This window comes from Colias philodice, chromosome 5 (genome assembly GCF_061535455.1).
Source record: "Colias philodice isolate Cphi_HAF_F1 chromosome 5, ilColPhil1 Martin Lab GWU primary, whole genome shotgun sequence".
NCBI classification, from domain to species: Eukaryota; Metazoa; Arthropoda; class Insecta; order Lepidoptera; family Pieridae; genus Colias; species Colias philodice.
The window spans coordinates 3,435,279-3,453,579 of NC_143090.1; the positions used below are offsets into that span (position 1 = coordinate 3,435,279).

Below are 18,301 nucleotides of genomic sequence, written 5' to 3' on the forward strand. Positions count from 1 at the left end.
AGTTACCCTCTATATGTGTGCTAAATTTCATTGTAATCGGTTCAGTAGTTTTTACGTGAAAGAGTAACAAACATCCATACATCCATACATCCATACATCCATACATCCATACATCCTTACAAACTTTCGCATTTATAATATATATTAGATATTAGATATTAGATAACCAACTACTAGTTACCTAAGGCCGCCTTTCCATCTGCAAGAAAACTTCCGCAAGAAATGTCCGACAGTCTTTCCGACAGCAGCTTCCGCGTTTCCACCTGCAAGTAGACTTGCAAGCTGCTGTCAGACAGACTGTCGGACATTTCTTGCGGAAGTTTTCTTGCAGATGGAAACGCGGCCTTACAATAAATAGACTGTACACATATAATATGCTATTGTATTACATATATTAATTCTGTGATATTAATCTACAAAAAAATTAAACTTTATGAATGGAGTTTAAAATAAACTTTATCAATCAAATTTTTATTTCGTTTGTGTATATTTATCTTATTTTTTTAAACTATTATATTCAAAAATTTCTACTTGTATTTGATAATTTATTAAAAATTAAAACTATAGTTTATTTCCGAACGAAAGGAACGGTTCTCACTTCTCCCTTGTCTTGTCTATAATTTTATCCGCCATCTTGAAAGCGTAATTGTTGTCATGTTTACGTTGTGTGGACGGTGAAATTCGTGGTTTTTATGATTTCAAATTAGGTATTTATTACAAAACTTGATTATAATTATGTATATAGTGTAATTAAACCTAGATGTGTGCGATTAGTACAAAAACGGCTAATTTTGAGTGTTTATGACCCTCGAAAAAGTTGCCCAAAGAATGGGCGCCAAACTGGATCACCGTTGTTGAAATACAGTGATTTACATTTATAGCAGAAAGCCTAAAGAACTTTTATATGGTTTATATTTAGTGCAGTGCTTATATGTTTGTTGGTTTCAGAACAATTTTGATGTAATTGGCCAGTTATAAAATACAAACAAAATGTTTTATGCACATTTTGTGCTGGCCAAGAAGGGCCCGTTGGCCAAAATTTGGTTGGCGGCCCACTGGGACAAAAAGCTTACCAAGGCTCATGTATTCGAAACGAATATTGAAAAGTCTGTCGATGGAATTTTGAAGCCTAAAGTGAAGATGGCCCTCCGTACATCTGGGCATCTGTTGCTTGGTGTTGTAAGGATATATTCAAGGAAAGCAAAGTATTTGCTACAGGATTGTAATGAAGCTTTTGTTAAAATCAAGGTGAGGAAATATATATGTTTCGTGTACTTTGTATTGTTTATCCTATTGTATCTGTTATTCTTCGTCAGTTCATATACTAAACGTTATCACTAGTTTATAATATGTGATAGTGTCCGCTAAATATGAAACGGGACTTTTGTTTATGGCTATGGCTTTATAATTCCAATCAGATCAAAATAATTTTAACAGATTTCTCCGACTTTACTTCTGTTTTACAAACTAATATTCTTTCGCGATCATACTACTACGTGACCAAGCCAACTAGACCCTTTTCAACTGTGACGTCACCCGCCCATGTCTCGGGTACAGATAGCAAAAAAAAAAAATATTAATAATATCACTGTTCGCTCTCCGCTATGAATAGTCTTATTTTTCCCCATTTCGAGGGCTGTCTATGAATAACAACACAGTAAAAACTTAAACAAATAACAACGAAAAACTTAACAGTCAACAACAAGCTTTAACGATTAATAATAAAAAGTACAGAAATAACTAGCGATGCGAAACGTACGAATGCGTCGATGCTGCGAACCGTACTAAGGCGAACGCGGTACCTGAGGCGGTAAGCGGGCGGGGAGGCCGCATTCCACCCGAGCGTCTAGTTGGCTTGGTCGAATAATAGTTCAAAGTATTTCACTGATTGCTAAGATTTATTTATAAAAGCTAGAAGATACATTATTAGAATTCATTATTTAAGACTTCATTGCTGGTAATAAACCATCTTATTTAATAAAAAAATTTAAAATATGGAACTGCTTTTGATTATAGAAATAATAAAGTCTAATTTTATTTAATGTCAGTTCTCATTTTATGATTGTTCGCCTTAGCGGTGTATTTAATAGAGAGGTCTTGTTTGCCCCATAGGGAATCAAACCTGGGGTCCCGTGTTCTATGCCCACTCCCTAACGCTTGTATCAAGTGTGTGTTCAATACAAAGATGCAAAATCTTCATAAAATTATTCTTTGCAGATGGCCTTTAGGCCAGGTATGGTAGATTTGCCTGAAGAACATAGGGAAGCAGCAATGAATGCCATCACTTTGCCTGAAGTATTTCATGATTTTGATACTGCCATGCCTGAATTAAAGTGAGTAATAATATTAAGTATAAATCATCAGTATCAATAGTTTTCAGTCATCATAAAAGTTTATTTGTTACACAAGTTGACATGTAAAAGCTATCAATAGGAGATATTTCATAGAGTTTTTGGAAGAAAAAGCTATTCACACTCGTAAGGAATATTAGATACTATAAAATATCACGCATTGAGACGCATAACATTATTTTCAAATGGATTGATATGGAATAATACTATAAATATGAAATGTTATACCATTTTTAAATTATGCATTAGCGTAAATATCTATGTATCATTTATTAAAGTGAAACTTTTATTACATCGTCTCAAACTTTTTGGTCTGTGTAGCGCATGTCGCGTGACGGTCGGCTGCCGAGTAGGTATAAAGCAGTGTTCGGAGTCATTATCGTACAAATACGATAATTTTGTGCCTAAGTTTCACTTTTACCGTGGTTTCATACAACCACACAACATTTTTTTTAACAATATCATAGTACAATAGTGTTTATTATACTTTTATTGTGTTACAATAAAGTTATTATTGAATTATTAAACAGCCTGCTTTCTGAAATATTTCAGTGAAGTGGATATTGAAGCGCAATTCTCTCTAAATCAATCAAGAGCCGAGGAAATTACAATGAGAGAGGATTATGGGTCTCTCAATTTGGTCACTCACGATGATGGTTTTGGAGACATGGGTTTTGATACCGAAAACCCTGATATAATGAGAGATGCCATTGGCAACGAGGGTGGTTTGGAACAAGTAACTTTCTTCTTTGTTTTATTTTCAGTTCTGTATATATATCAATGAAAATAGAATTGTTCAAGTCATTGTACATGACAAATAAACTGATTTCTTTATTTAACTTACCTTAACATAAAAAGGGAGGGAAATAAAACCTCTCAATTGTATATTCAAAACCGGTTCATAGATATACAAACAGAAACAATTTGGCTCTTACCTAGTTTTCAGTCAACTTTATATTTTTTTTTATCATCAGGTTAATCATTTTCATTACCATTAAAATAACCACCACTCAATCTAACGTCCACATAATGATTTTCAGAGTAACCTATTATTTGCGGAAGGATCATCGCTAGAGCTGACCAAGGATGGTCCAACCACCAGTGCAGGAGTGGGTACAGCTCCTGCACTTGCCGAGGCTCATGCCCCTCAAATGGAAGCCGCTCCAAATGCACATATGGATGATGGTTTTGGGGGATCTATACCGGATGTCGGAGATTTTGGACGTAAGTATAACTTGAAAAAAAATTCAATTGAAAGATTGGCGTTCGTGTTTCTTTTGTGTCATAGCAATGTTTAAACTTGTAAATTTGATTACATACATGTTACACTCAATACAGAAAACAATTAATGATTTAAAAATATGTACATTTACACAGTAAATTCAAATAGCCACATTGTGATATTTGTCTAATAGCAAAAGAGACAAAATTCAAAAGTTTTGTGGAGACTACCACTTAAAGACTTAAAAACAAATATAAGAAAATTCTTCAAATCTTAGTTATTTGATGAATTAATTTTCCAAGATTCTGTTGCTGTATAAGTGTGTATGTATTTTTGGTTATTGAGTGTAACATATAAAAAAATATAATCTGGTAGATGCGGGAGGCTTATTCGAAGGCGATCTTTTCGGAGATGTCACTGCTAGTAGTTCAGGCGCGGGCGCAACTCCGGGAATGGCTGGGACATCTGCACAGCCACAGTCGTTACAAGTCAGTTTTTTTTTATTTTTGAGTTTTAATTTTATTAAGGGCCGATTTTTCAATGCTTGGATAAAACTTATTCGTCGAATCTTATATATAAAATTCTCGTGTCACAATGTTAGTCTGCATACTCCTCCGAAACGGGTGGACCGATTCTCATGAAATTTTCTGTGCATATCGGGTAAGTCTGAGAATCGGCCAACATCTATTTTTCATATGTACCACGGGCGAAGCCGGGGTGGACCGCTAGTAATGTATAAAACTACCATTTTAAAAATGGATTCTAAATGCCCGTATTTGACAGTTTACGTGACATTTTAATATTATCGTGTAATACTTTATTGGACGGATAAGTTTTATCCAAGCATTGAAAAATCGGCCCTTATTTATTTTGAATGGTCTATTTTGTATTTACTTGACCCTTACATAAAATTCTAATATTAACGTTTTTTCCTTAGATTATTGATTTGTTTGAAGGAATAACTATAAGGTCACAAAATGAAGCAGAATCGATCCTATTTATTAGGTAAATTGTATAGTAACTTTTACTATCACCAAAAAGTCATACCATTAATACAAATACCTGATAGTCGATTATGTATAAGGCTCAAACAAGTTATTTAGACATATAAGTATATTAAATAATCCATACTAATATTATAAATGCGAAAGTAACTCTGTTTGTCTGTCTGTTACTCAATCACGCCTAAACTACTGAACCAATTTGCATGAAATTTGTTTTTTTTTTTTGCCGTTTAATCTGCAATCAGTCGCAAGACTATAAGCAGATGTGTTGCCTGCGCGAGATTGCATGAAATTTGGTATGGAGATATTTTGATACCCGAGTAAGGACATAGGCTACTTTTTACTTGTACCCGGGAAAATGACGCAATGCCGGTAATCCCACGGGAACGGGAACTATGCGGGTTTTTCTTTGACTGCGTGGGTGAAGCCGCGGGCGGAAACCTAGTAGTTTATTATAAGTCACAAACACACATAAATTCTTTACACATATAAATAAATTAAATAAAAACAAATAAATGATTTGACCAGGCCGAAATAGACGCAGCAGGCGTAGCGGGAGCGGAGGGAGGTGAAGCAGCCGCAGATGCACCAGATTCTGATGATGATATGGGAGACCATTATGATGCTGGAAACTCGCCGCAACACAGGTTAGTATCGGTTTATAATTAATATTTTATTTGGAACTGTAAACAGCAAGAATCCATTGGTCTTTAATTTCTAAATGTATAATACTTATAATGTAAAATCAAACACAAGAAAATTGAATAATGTAATTTTATTTAATAAAGAAGTGTTTGTATTAATTTTAAATTTAATTTGACAGTTTACTCTGTATTATATTATTTTTGTCCTAATTTTGGTCAAAGGTTTTCAAAAGAGTTGTAATTATTAATTGCGATCCCAAAAATTTTTTCAATTAAAAGTAGTAGTAATATACAGCCCTATATCTTCATGTTCTTTCTTGTTAATTTTTTTATTTAATTAAGAGAAAATTTTCAGTACTTTACTCGTAGGTTTTAAAATTGTACATAACATAAAATATAACCTTTTATAATATAATGCAGCTGGGCGGGTTCCCCCGCGCCCGAGAGCGCCGCGCCGCAGGAGGAAGCGATGCCGCCGCCGCCCGCGCCCGCGCCGCACACTCCCATGGTGCGTTATGTTATTGTAAACTATAGTCAGTACCAAGAAGCTTATATCTAATACACTGGAGATTTCAGTATGAACATTAACTTGTAACAAGAAAATATGACCTTGAATGACGCCTGTATGTTTTTTATCCCTTTCACACCTAATTTGGCAAGTTGGTTCTTTTGCTTTGTATAAATTAGCAATAAGTATCCTATGTATAGTTTTATTAAAGAGTAATAAATAAATAAATTACTTTTTATTAGGAGGTAGATGAGCCCCCGCAAGAAGAACCTCGACCTGAAGCCCCAGCGACGCCGGCGCCTGCGTTGGACTCAACTACCTTGTTACAAAACGATGAGGAGTCCTTTGCTTTGGCACCTGTGGACGCTACTGTACTTAAAGGTAAGGTATTAATTACTAGCTCCCCAACATACATAATTTTGTGATCCCTTTTTCGTCTTTTTTGACGTGAAAACGTCTTAAATTAGGTTGCGACTGGGAGTCACTTATGAAAAAGTGTAACGCTCGGTAACGTTACGATGAGTCACCGAACGAGAGAGAGGCCCGCCGAATGCCTTGCGTCTCTCTCCCACTCAACTATGATCGAGAAAAAGACGTTGTTCGCCATATTCATATGTGCAGTGCATTCAAAAAAACGATAAATAAAATTGGCCGAAATTGTCAACCCATTCTCGAGTTTAATTTAAAGTGTTTTGTTATTATAACATAAAATGAATAGTAAATAACTTCATAGTCTTTAAAAAAAAGGCAGCTTATTTACTATATTGTACATAATAAATAAAAACAGCAAATCTAAAATCGAAAAAAAAAAAACTAATAATATTTACAAGAATTCACATAAAATAATCTAATACTTTTCGCAGGTATAACAAAAACGAAACGCAAGCGTAAACTCATAGTAGACGAGGTGAAGAACTTATCCGGTGAAGAGATGAAGAACCAACTCAGCAATACATCAGATATTGTGATCACCCTGGACCTGGCCCCACCGACCAGGCGCTTGATGCACTGGAAGGAGTCGGGGGGTGTGGAGAAACTGTTCACCCTGTCTGCCAGGCCGATACCCTCGAGGGTGCTGTTTAAGGTATGTTTTGAACAAGTATGAGATATTGTTAGGTGTGTATGCTATGATCATTTTAAAATTAGATAAATAAAGTAACAAACACATATTCGAACCAGAGTTCGAATATGTGTTTGTTATTAAATATGCTTTAATTACGTTGTAATTATGATGTATTGAAGATTGTTTTTAATATTTATAAATTCAAATGGATCTATTTCTAAAACTTGAAACTAGTTGCAAAAATATAAATGTAGTAAAATATAAATGGCAATTCATCAGTGGTAATTTTGAGTACTAACCTAACGTTTTATCAGGAACTAGCTTACCGCCCGCGGCTTCGCCCGGTTTGTCTAAAACTTAATAAATTATATACTAAAACCTTCCTCTTGAATCACTCTATCTATTGAAAACCGCATCAAAATCCGTTGCGTAGTTTTAAAAATTTAAGCATACAAAGGGACATACGGACAGAGAAAGCGACTTTGTTTTATACTATGTAGTGATATTAACTGAATATAATAAATTGACAGAAGTACCAGCGCAACATGACGCTCCGCACTGAGAATGAAGAAGAGGCGAAGTCTCCGGAGCCCGAGCAGGCCGTCAGCAAACCGAGGGGCAGGAAACGCCGTCATGAGGAGGTTGGTCAATTATCTATACTATTATTATAAAGCTGAAGAGTTTGTTTGTTTGTTTGAACGCGCTAATCTCGGGAACTACTGGTCCGATTTAAAAAAATCTTTCGGTGTTAGAAAGCTCATTTATCGAGGAAGGTAGGCTATATATCATCACGCTACGACCAACAGGAGCGGAGCCACGGGGGTGAAACCGCGGGGAGCAGCTAATATTAAATAAAAATTGTAGATGAGATTTTGGTGAAAAATAAAATGTTTCGAGTAATTTTTTATGGAGACAGTACAGTTGAAAAAAATAGTTCTGTTGAGTAATTTGCAGTCACAACATTTTAATATTCATTAGGCTACAAAATATGAATGAATGAATAATGGATGACTGATTCTTGAATCTAGATGGTTACAAAATATTTGATTACGAAAAAACATTACAAGCATTAAAATTTAATAACAAAGAAAAACATTTGTTTTTATCTATACTTATATTATAAAGCTGAATAGTTTGTTTCAAATGTGCTATCTTAACAATGTAATATAAAATAATTAATTTAAAAACAAAATTTTAGCAGCCAATCCAAGCGCCAGAAACCCCGGCGCCAACTCTACCAGCGCCTGACATTCAACCGCCAACACCTGTGCCACAAGAATATGAACCGTCTGTCGGTGAGTCACTGCGTTTTATATATTGATGCTAAATTTATCTTTGGGAGGGTAGATTCAGATGTAGGCTCTGGAAAGTACTAACTACATCCTTGAAAATTTTGAATATTGAAAAAGCAATATTTTTGTGTCAAACTTATATTTTACACAATGTCTGTAAAACAATGTGTTATTTGTTATTAATGCTTTTTCCGTTATTGGTACGCGTAAAAGCTATTTAATTTTTCTTTGTATTTGATGACGTAAAAATTAAAAAGTTTATGTAAATAACTTTCTAAAAATACATGCAAAATTAAATTAAACTAAATAATGATTACATCTGAATCTACCTACACTTAAAACTATCATAGGCTTTATCACTAAATTTAATACTCCAAGCATATATTAACTGATCATTTCATTACTAATTTGACTTACTGTTTTTGTAAATAATAATAATATTAAGACCACTGTTTCAATATCACTTCATATAATAATTAACTTTCATGCTTTTGTTAATATTCTGTGTGTGAAAAACTTTATCGTTCTACGTTTAGAAGGAAAAATACTGACTGAATTAGATATTAGATACTTCCTATTAATTATTTTTATTGAAATATTTTCGAAGTTTGAATTTTCTTCTCTAATATAATGATTGTAAAATAAAAAATAACACTACAGGAAGCACCAAGTTTGACGCCAATATTAAAAAAGCTAGTTAAGTTATGAAAAAGTCTTACCTGGGTAATTCAGGTGTGTGCAAACATTCACACAATCAATGCGCTCATGTATGGAGGTAATTGACATTTGGAAATGTCGTACAAATACAAATGTGTTTGAGTATTTGTGTGAATATGATTTACTGGCATACAAATACGAATATAACTCGCTCAAGATGTAGTTAAAAACTTGAACATATTGGTTTCATTACAACATAATCTACAAAATACGATGTCTCATATACTCACTCAAATCCATTCAAAGAGTTTAGTATCTAAATCAGTTCAGAGATATTTTATCTGAATGAATTCAGACATAATTTATCTAAATAAATCGAAAACTGGTAAACAAAAAACGATAAAGTTTCCACACTATCACACTAACGCATTAACCCGGGTGCGGCAGACGCGGAGGCGGCCAGCTCGCCCGCCTACCGCTCGCCGCAAGCAGACGACGAGCCACCCAGCACGCCAGGTAAACGCACACCACACGTCTTGTATGGGGGGCTATAGGTGTACATCATATATACACTATACAATTTCATTAATTTATCAACCACGCCAGGAAAAGGCACACATCAATGCTGTCTTGTAAGGCGAGGCTGTGGGAAAGTGGTTCTATAGGTGTACATATATACAAGTCCAGCCGCAGGGCACGCCAAGTAACGCACGCCACGACCCGCCGAACGCGCCAGATAAACGCATAACATACTACTAGGTTTTAGGTGTGCATACAAAAACTACACGAAATAATATAGTTTCCCACATAAACACATTAACATCGGTGCGGTCAGTCGCACGGCCAGTTGCCTAGCACGCCGGGTAACAATATTGATCACATACAATAAACAACTCGACTCATAATCGAGCTCAAACATTGTCCGATACAAAACTCTGATTACGCGTGAAGAAGGCAGAGTTGCAAGTTACAATAGTTAAAGACTGAACATTACTGCCATCTATTAAGGTGTTAAACGAAATGTAGGGTTAATGTTATCGGTATATCCCCTGCACATTTTTTGATGACATTTTATGAGCCTAGTTGTTTTAGTACTTACATATGTAATTTACGGCGCCTGCATACAAGACTATTGGAACCACTTTACCTATATGCATTATTAATAAATCATGGATGTCGCTTATTAACTAATACTTCTGCTGTCATAATATTTCGATATCATTTGGTATATAAAAAAGCCAGTTTTCTTTGTCATATAATTTGTTTGGTTGGGGCGTGTATTTTGTGATATGTATTTATGAATAGTTTCAAATTTTTATTAGCACTTTTAGAAAGTCCATCTTCAATTAAAATTAAAAAAGACAATGTATGAGTATGTTTCATGTTCTTTTTAAGATATTAATGAATATTCAATTTGACATAAATATAACGTAAATTTATAGTATTTTTTTGCGGTTTTTTTTGCATTATTTATTTTTGTTAGTTATACAGACTACTTATTATATCCATGTATGTATACAGGTATGTTGAGCAGTCTAGGCGCTCCACTAACGCCCGGTGTGCTCGGCCCCTTAACACCTGGCACGCTACTGCAGGGCGGCATCACACCGGGCGGTTTGGCGCATGGAGCTTTGACGCCAGGTCAGTGTGAAATACAAATTATGATATAATTTGATTTTCATATAACGATATAAATAGAACGATATAAATAGATGCATGTCTTTTACCTTAAAATATATAAATAAACCTCAGATTTTCATAATATAAAGTCACAGCATAATTATTGTTTTGGTCATTGATTGTTGATTTTTATGTATCGTTTTTGTGATATAAAACACCATAGATTTAATTTTCTCTTCCAAAAATGAAATTTTGTTTGACACCAGAGTTTGAAGTTTGATACGATAAATAATTTTTATTTATTTCAGGATTATTTCGTTCTGTGTGTAATTAATTATTAAACGTTTTTGTTCGAAATGTGAATATTTTAATATATTCCCAGGTGGTCTGACGCACGGAGGCATGACACCAGCAGGACTGCAGCACGGCGACGGTCAAGATCTTGGGCTGCCTGGCAGTATGACACCTGCTGGCTTACACCATGGTGGTGAGTTACTTATTAGTATCTATTATCTATTACTATCATGAGGTAAAAAATATTTAGTACTAGCGGTCCGCCCCGGCTTCGCCCGTGGTACATATTTACGTTTTCTCTACATAAGAACCATCCTCGTACTTCAAGGAATATAATAAAAAAAGAATTATCGAAATCGGTTTAGCCGTTCTCAAGTTATGCGCTTACCAACACATTTTGGGATTCATTTTTATATTATAGATGAATAAAGTGTTTATGAAGTTTTCAAAAAGTTTCTGACAATCATTATAATAATGCTATTACATTGATATAAAATTAAATGTTCAAACATTTCTAAATTGCGAAAATATTTCTCGTAAATAAACATTCACAAGCATTAACAACACATAATTTTATCCACCATCGACTAATGGCCGATTTTTCAATGCTTGGATAAAACTTATTCGTCGAATCACTACATAGTATAAAACAAAGTCGCTTTCCCTGTCCCTATGTCCCTATGTCCCTTTGTACGCTTAAATCTTTGAAACTACGCAACGGATTTTGATGCGGTTTTTTTTAATAGATAGAGTGATTCAAGAGGAAGGTTTATATGTATAATAACATCCATTAAATAGTGGAGAAGTACTGTTATTTTTGAGGTTTCTAATGTGATGTCGTAAAAAATTACATTTTTTCCGCTTACATTGCAAACGCAGGCTGAACCCTACGAGTTTTATCAAAATAATGTACTAAGTATTATACACATTGAAAAGGTCTACAGAAAAGTCCGCGATGGTATATGTCTATCTCTTATGGATAACCCACAATAACTTTTTTTTGTCATTTACTTTTTACGACAAATAATGGCTAATTTTCGATGCGATTTTAACCAATACAGCATTAATCCTTAACCAATTAAATACCTTGAATACATTGTTCATTTAATATAGATCTATATGGCCTCTTACACCGTATGATTTAAGTGAATATTTTCGAAGATATTACAGATTTAAAAATTGCGGGACGTAACGTTTGCAGCGGTACCGGCCGGCCGCCCGGCTATCTATTTTATACCCGTGCGAAGCCGGAGCGGGCCGCTATGTTTTTATATACAACGTTCACAGTTTTTCTGTAGTGTATTTAGTATCATTATTGCACCCGTGCGAAGCCGGGGCGGGTCGCTAGTAATGTATAAAACTACCATTTTAAAAACGTATTCTAATTGCCCGTATTTGATAGTTAACGTGACATTTTAATATTATCGTGTAATTCTTTATTGGACTTCATTAAACTTATCTGAAGTTTTATCCAAGCATTGAAAAATCGGCCCTTATAAAAAGAAAGCTTTTTAGAAGTCGATAGTGGTTAATAAATAAAATCTTGTTATCCAGGAATGACGCCAGGCGGTATGACCCCTGGCCTCGGTCTGGACAGCGGTATGACGCCCGCAGGTTTGGTGCACGGCGGGCTCACGCCAGCGGGATTGCATCACGGTGGAATGACGCCAGGTAAATATGCTTGTATTTATTCGTTCCTTTTACAGCTTCCGAATATTATGTTGGCTTATGATAAATAGTTTATGAAAATAAAAGTCGTCAAATGGTCAAAATGCGGTAAATATAGTATCAGTGATTTTATTAGCAAGTTGTGTAACTGGTCCTAAAAGTTATAGTACGTTCTTCTCCCTTATTCTGATTAGAGATACTGTTCAAATTAATAACATTCGATTTGCCAATGTGTTTTTCAATGTAAGCATACCAAAAAAGATTCTCAATAGTTAAGAGTTAAAAAATTAGATTGTTATGTCGGAAAATACACATTATATTATTTACAGGTGGCCTCGACCACGGAGGCATGACACCAGCGGGTCTGCAGCACGGTGGCATGACGCCAGCCGGCTTGACGCACGGCGGTATGACTCCTGGCGGTATGACCCCTGGCGGTCTGGGGCACGGGGGAATGACACCTGCCGGGTTGGGGCATGGTGGTATGACACCTGCTGGGTTGGGGCATGGGGGAATGACGCCCGCGGGACTGGGGCATGGAGGCATGACGCCAGCGGGCTTGCAGCACGGAGGAATGACGCCGGCCGGTTTGCGGCACGGAGGAATGACTCCTTCGGGTAAATTTTTATGTCTTTTTAGTACACGTCACCTAATTTGTACGCAACTAAAATTCTGTAGGTCGAGTAAAAGCATTGGTTTTATTTAGGACTCAGTATAAATATAAATAGGACAATATTTATTGCAATGAATTATTAAATATTAAAATTATGCTTATCATAATATTGTGCAAATTCTCGAGTTAGAGATCCTCGAGTTGCAACATTCCAAAGGGTTATTCTTTAACTAAAAGAAATATAGAAATACGCACGTGTAATTTCAAATTATTTAAATAATGTCAACTTATAAATAATCTTGTATTATGGCTTTCCTATATTTCAAAATCACTTTATTTCCTAGGTGTCCAACACAGTGGGCTCTTACACCACAATGTAGAGCTTCCGATGATGCCTCAAGGCGGATCTGACAATCCCTTATTATCTCACACCGGCATGGACCACATGCACTCGCCATTACATAGATCGGATTACCAGGTAATTTATATTTTTAATGATGGTAAATATTGTGTTGTTGTAATATTATAGTACTAATTATATACGATATATGTACATATAAAAAAAAGACAGGTTGCACTCCGGGAGTGCCGGCAGAAGTGAAAACTTGATTATTAACGTTCAGCATGTTTGATATTTTGGAATGGTATCCGTCTTACGCATGGAATATAAGGGCTTAAAAAAAATCCGTCTTACGCTTTTTCGATCAGGCCACGTGTCCTGACGCGAGTTTAAGATTTTATACCCAACGCCGCTAAAGAAGTTTTCACTTCAAAAAAAATAAGAAATTAATGCAATAGTTTTGACTTTAGTGTGTATAATATGGTTATGATTAATTATTCATCTAGCAATTTTTGTCTTTTAAAAACTTGAAAATGTATTGTTTTAACCAATGCAAGTAACAGAAATATATTGTGTTAATTTATTCACAGAGCGGCTTGCCCATGACCAACTTAGGGTATGACGACCAGCAGGGACACCAGAGTCCACAGCACGACTACGACTTACCTTTAAGTGTGGAGAATGTGAGTAGTATTCAAAATTTGTTTGTTGATGTTGTTTATTATTCAAGTAGTTTTCTATTTTTAATTCGTTTATATTAGTTACACCTGTGTGTTTATATGTAACATTTAATAAACTCCTTTTGACTCGAATTTGACCCACTTTTAACAAACAGATTTAATTCAAACTTTGTACACTTAGCAAGAACAGGTGATAATACAATAATTTAATGACCTTGAATTAAATGGATGAAACTTTTTCGTTTAAATATTAACAAAATTGCATACAATACGAAGCACGCTTTTTAATACACCACTACTTGTGTTGTAAAATTATTTATGTTGTAAATGTATCGAGTGTGGCATGTAATTATCTATACGAATATTATAAAGCTGAAGAGTTTGTTTGATCGTTTGTTTCAACGCGCTAATCTCAGGAACTACTGGTCCGATTTGAAAAATTCTTTCGGTGTTAGATAGCCCATTTATCGAGGAAGGCTATAGGCTATATATCATCATGCTAAGACCAACAGGAGCGGAGCAATGCGGGTGAAACCGCGGCGCACAGCTAGTCTGCAATATTTATACAGGGTGTCCCACTGTTGGTATACTAAGCTCAAAGGAGGTTATAGTTTTACATACGCTGAGTACGTAAAAAATATGTATTTATAAAATTCCAGACGCATTTTTTTTTCAAATAGATGAATTCTTAATACTCTATGTGTACACCCATAACAAGCAACCCGCCCAATTTTGCCACCAGAACGTGAGCTATCGTTTAAGATTATGTTTTCATAGACAAAATGCTCACATTAGAGAAGCGGTATATGCCGGCTGCGCGATGCTAGAGAAGAAAACATGGATTTTCAAGAAAAAATTAGCAAAAAATTTTTTACGTAATTTTGTTGTTTAAGTATTTTTTACGTGATCAGGGTATGCAAAACTACAAGTCCCTTCGCGCTTAGAAACGCAATAATGTACAAAACGGATGATAAAAAAAATGTGTGATATTACTCTGTGAGGTTTTATGCGGTCTCTGGGGTTACGTTGCTCTGTAATTTTGCTTGGAATAAAAATAAACTTGTCCTTTTTTATTCTATAAAGATTATGATTGTTTGAAATTAACTTTCATTGATAAATTGTGGGACACCTTGTATAAGTGTGTGTTGTGTGGCAGCCGGAGGAGGGTCGCGGCGGCGAGTGGCGCGAGGCGGGCGAGACGGAGGAGCAGTTCGAGGAGCGCGTGCTGAACCGGCGCGCGGCGCAGCTGTTCGCGCTCATGCGGCCGCGCCTGCACGCGCACCACGCGCTCGCCTTCGCCGACCTGGCGCCGCCGCACAACAGCCGCAAGCAGGTACGTGCTTTTTATTTTTAAGCTATTGCATAGCTTCTATCGCGGGCCTTGAGCGCGGGGACCGAATCCAGAAATTCCGTAACGAAAAAACCTCACGCTCCCCACTCCGACGGGCGCGGAGGTGTGGCTTGAAGGCATAGCATGCAATAGCTTTACCGCAGCAGTCCCCGAGTGCAAACCGTCTTTTTTTAGTGACCCAAGAATAGGGCAGGTGACTCACTTGGTGGTAGGTGATAGACGCCGCCAATGACGATCACGGCATTAGGAACACTGCGATCGTATTGACGGCTACGTGTGCACCATGAAACGTGTTCCGCTCATGCCGCCAACTGGAGGGTAGAAATAAGCTTGGCCTGATGACCGGCTGCCGAGAGGGTCGCGGAAAAATTTCAACCTGCGGCCCCATCATTCAAACAGCTCGACGGAACACAGGGGGGGATTTTAGTTGGTAAGAATCCGACATAACCCACGGCTGCTTCCCCGAGGACAGGTAGGTAGGCAAGATTTCCCCACTATAAAAAAAAGTACGTGCCGCACCCTAGCGGCTACTATTGCAAAAAACAGTAGGTAATTTTTGAAGTGAAACTTCTTTATCGGGGTTGGACAAAAATTTAGTGTAACATTTTTGCGTTACGCCGTACGCGTGACATTTTTGCGTTACGCCATACTCCTGACATTTTTAAGGTCATAAAGAAGTTTCACTTCTTACGTGTGTACTCTATTACACGCATACATTTTTTTTAGTTGGAGATTCAGTTACTACTAATATTCATCATCACCAGCTAATATTTTAGTCCCATTGTAGAAACAGACTACACGACTTATCACAGTTTTAAAGTAAATAACGTTAGTTTCATAACTATGCTTGCACATTTACACACACATTACAAACACACATGCTACACTAAAATTATGTCATTTTACAGAATGTTAATATGTATTTTGTTCTTTTACAGGTTGCACAAAAATTCTACAGTTTACTTGTACTGAAAAAACATCAAGTATTAAAACTGGAACAGAACGAAACTTACGGACCGATAACCATCACGAAGGGCGCCCAGTTCGAAACGGAGGCGATTTAAGATTAGGTCTAATTTTAATTAAAGATGTAAGTATATAAAAGAGGGTAAATTTATAGTACGAGAGTTATGTGTGAGGATAGCGTGGGAGCCAAAAATATACTCGAATTCATGGAAACTTCAAATTGGACCAAATTATATTATTCTGAATTGTTGATCTCAAGATTGCAACAAAAAAGTGAAGTCTACTTAACCTTGATGTTTGTTGGATTTTATTATTTATTCGAGAGAAGTTTCGTCATATTACATATCGTCAATTCGAAATAAGGGACTATATTTTAATATATGAAAGTATTTAAGTATGGTAAATAAAAAGTAAATTGTAGTTGAATGATTAAGTGGACTTTTCTTTGGATAATTGGTTTCTGTGAACTCGAATTTGATAAAAGCATGGTCTGAATTGTAATTTGTCGGTTAGACATGTAGTGAATTGCCTTAATTTGTTTTGCTGTAGGTTAAGTGAGAATTATTGTAAAGATGTTTACATTGTTTTATAGCTTCAATAGTGACAATAGTTTAATATTCCTTCTTACTCATATTTAAGATTTATAGGACAAAATTATGTTTTCAAATTGCAGGTTCCGTGCAATATTCTGTTAAAAAAAAACATTAAATTATTATTCAGAATTCTAGATTTATAGTATTATTACAGATTTTTTATAGATATAAAGAAAAAGGAATAATTAACTTCTAAGTTTCACCCCTCTCAATATTTTACGGAATCTGCGAGATAGAGACAATTTGCAGTTGACATTTTATTGTTGTTAGACTTATGTTATGTTAGAACAGTTTGTGCTTTTCAAATCATGAGTGTAAAATGGAACAACTATTGAGAGCAGGGGCACATGTAATTTTTTGTATCTCCATTACATATCTTCAATTTCTCAAATACGTCGCTTTCATGCTGTGCATGAGAATTGTGTGGAAAGTTATTGAACCTTAAAATATACTAGAATATTCTTTTTAGATGTCACGCAATATATATAATAACATATCTGTACTAAGAAAATAAGTATTCTTTAGCCTAATGCTCGCTAGCCTTAAACTTTTGTAAAATCTTATTAGGTAAATTAATGTGACCCTGTTCTTAAGAAATTCATTCCAATAGTTGTTCCCATATAATTTAATGGTATATTTTTAAGTAGTTGAAACATGAAAAATTATGTACAAGTGTATGTTAAGTGATACCTAATTAACTAAACACCAAATAAATGAAAAGGACATTGTCTATATAAAAGAAATACAATATATTTACATGTTTATACAAGTTAGTTGAATGTGTGGCGTGTGAATGGTTTCTTCAACGTTTCGGTATTAAATTTGTTGAATAACGCCAAATTGAATAAATAACATTCGGAAGTAATATTTTGTTTGTGTTCATTTTGATCAAAGCGGCGACCAGACATCATGTATAAATTCTAATTTGGTGCATTCAGAATGCCTGAACCTATTTTAGTATTAAGAACCCTGTAGTTATATAACCCAAGTGCGTATTTCCTTGCTATGTACCTAAGAACTGATTGTCTTACTTGTGCCTCCTTGTGTTGTTTTATTCGTTCGAGAATGTGGAGGTACGCACTTGGGTACTTATCGGTAAACTTATTTGCAATAAAACTTGTTGATTAAAATATTTTGTTTTATTATCCACCCATACTTATATTGAACCTGTTATAGTTTGAATATATTGTGATGAAACATGCCAATGTTCTAGAATTACCAACATATACCTTATCACTTTTGCTTGATGAAATCTAATCAACTCTGGTGGAGCGGCTAGTATAATTTATGCCTATAAATCCCGGTAGGATTCACCTTTTCCTCATTACATAACGAAGTCAATCTTTGATCTTACATAATCATGAACCTGTGTCCTGTACTTTGAATTTTCAGACGGCCAATCGTATTTATTGTTCCGATTAAATCCTTTGGCCGT

At 35.5% G+C, this 18,301-nt stretch overlaps 1 protein-coding gene and 1 long non-coding RNA gene across 5 annotated transcripts in view; one reads left to right on the forward strand and one right to left on the reverse strand.

Moving 5' to 3' along the window:
* The window catches only part of LOC149488349 (uncharacterized), a 97,840-nt gene that overhangs the window by 64,472 nt on the left and 15,067 nt on the right, over positions 1-18,301 (reverse strand). The gene's annotated exons all lie outside the window — the stretch shown is intronic.
* Positions 620-17,996, forward strand: vtd (RAD21 cohesin complex component verthandi). Of its 4 annotated transcripts, none has more exons than XM_089694960.1 (21): positions 620-707; positions 949-1,248; positions 2,218-2,333; positions 2,904-3,087; positions 3,392-3,575; positions 3,949-4,061; positions 5,106-5,224; positions 5,642-5,729; positions 5,972-6,110; positions 6,593-6,813; positions 7,323-7,433; positions 7,991-8,087; positions 9,189-9,257; positions 10,263-10,382; positions 10,744-10,848; positions 12,210-12,326; positions 12,653-12,940; positions 13,281-13,414; positions 13,867-13,959; positions 15,113-15,289; positions 16,246-17,996. In XM_089694960.1, the coding sequence occupies exons 2-21, from the start codon at positions 991-993 to the stop codon at positions 16,369-16,371; spliced, it is 2,859 nt and encodes a 952-aa protein (XP_089551086.1). In that variant the 5' UTR covers positions 620-707; positions 949-990; the 3' UTR covers positions 16,372-17,996. The 4 variants fall into 4 exon arrangements, with proteins under 4 accessions (XP_089551086.1, XP_089551087.1, XP_089551089.1 ...); XM_089694961.1 differs by having other exon boundaries at positions 7,994-8,087; XM_089694963.1 differs by lacking the exon at positions 9,189-9,257.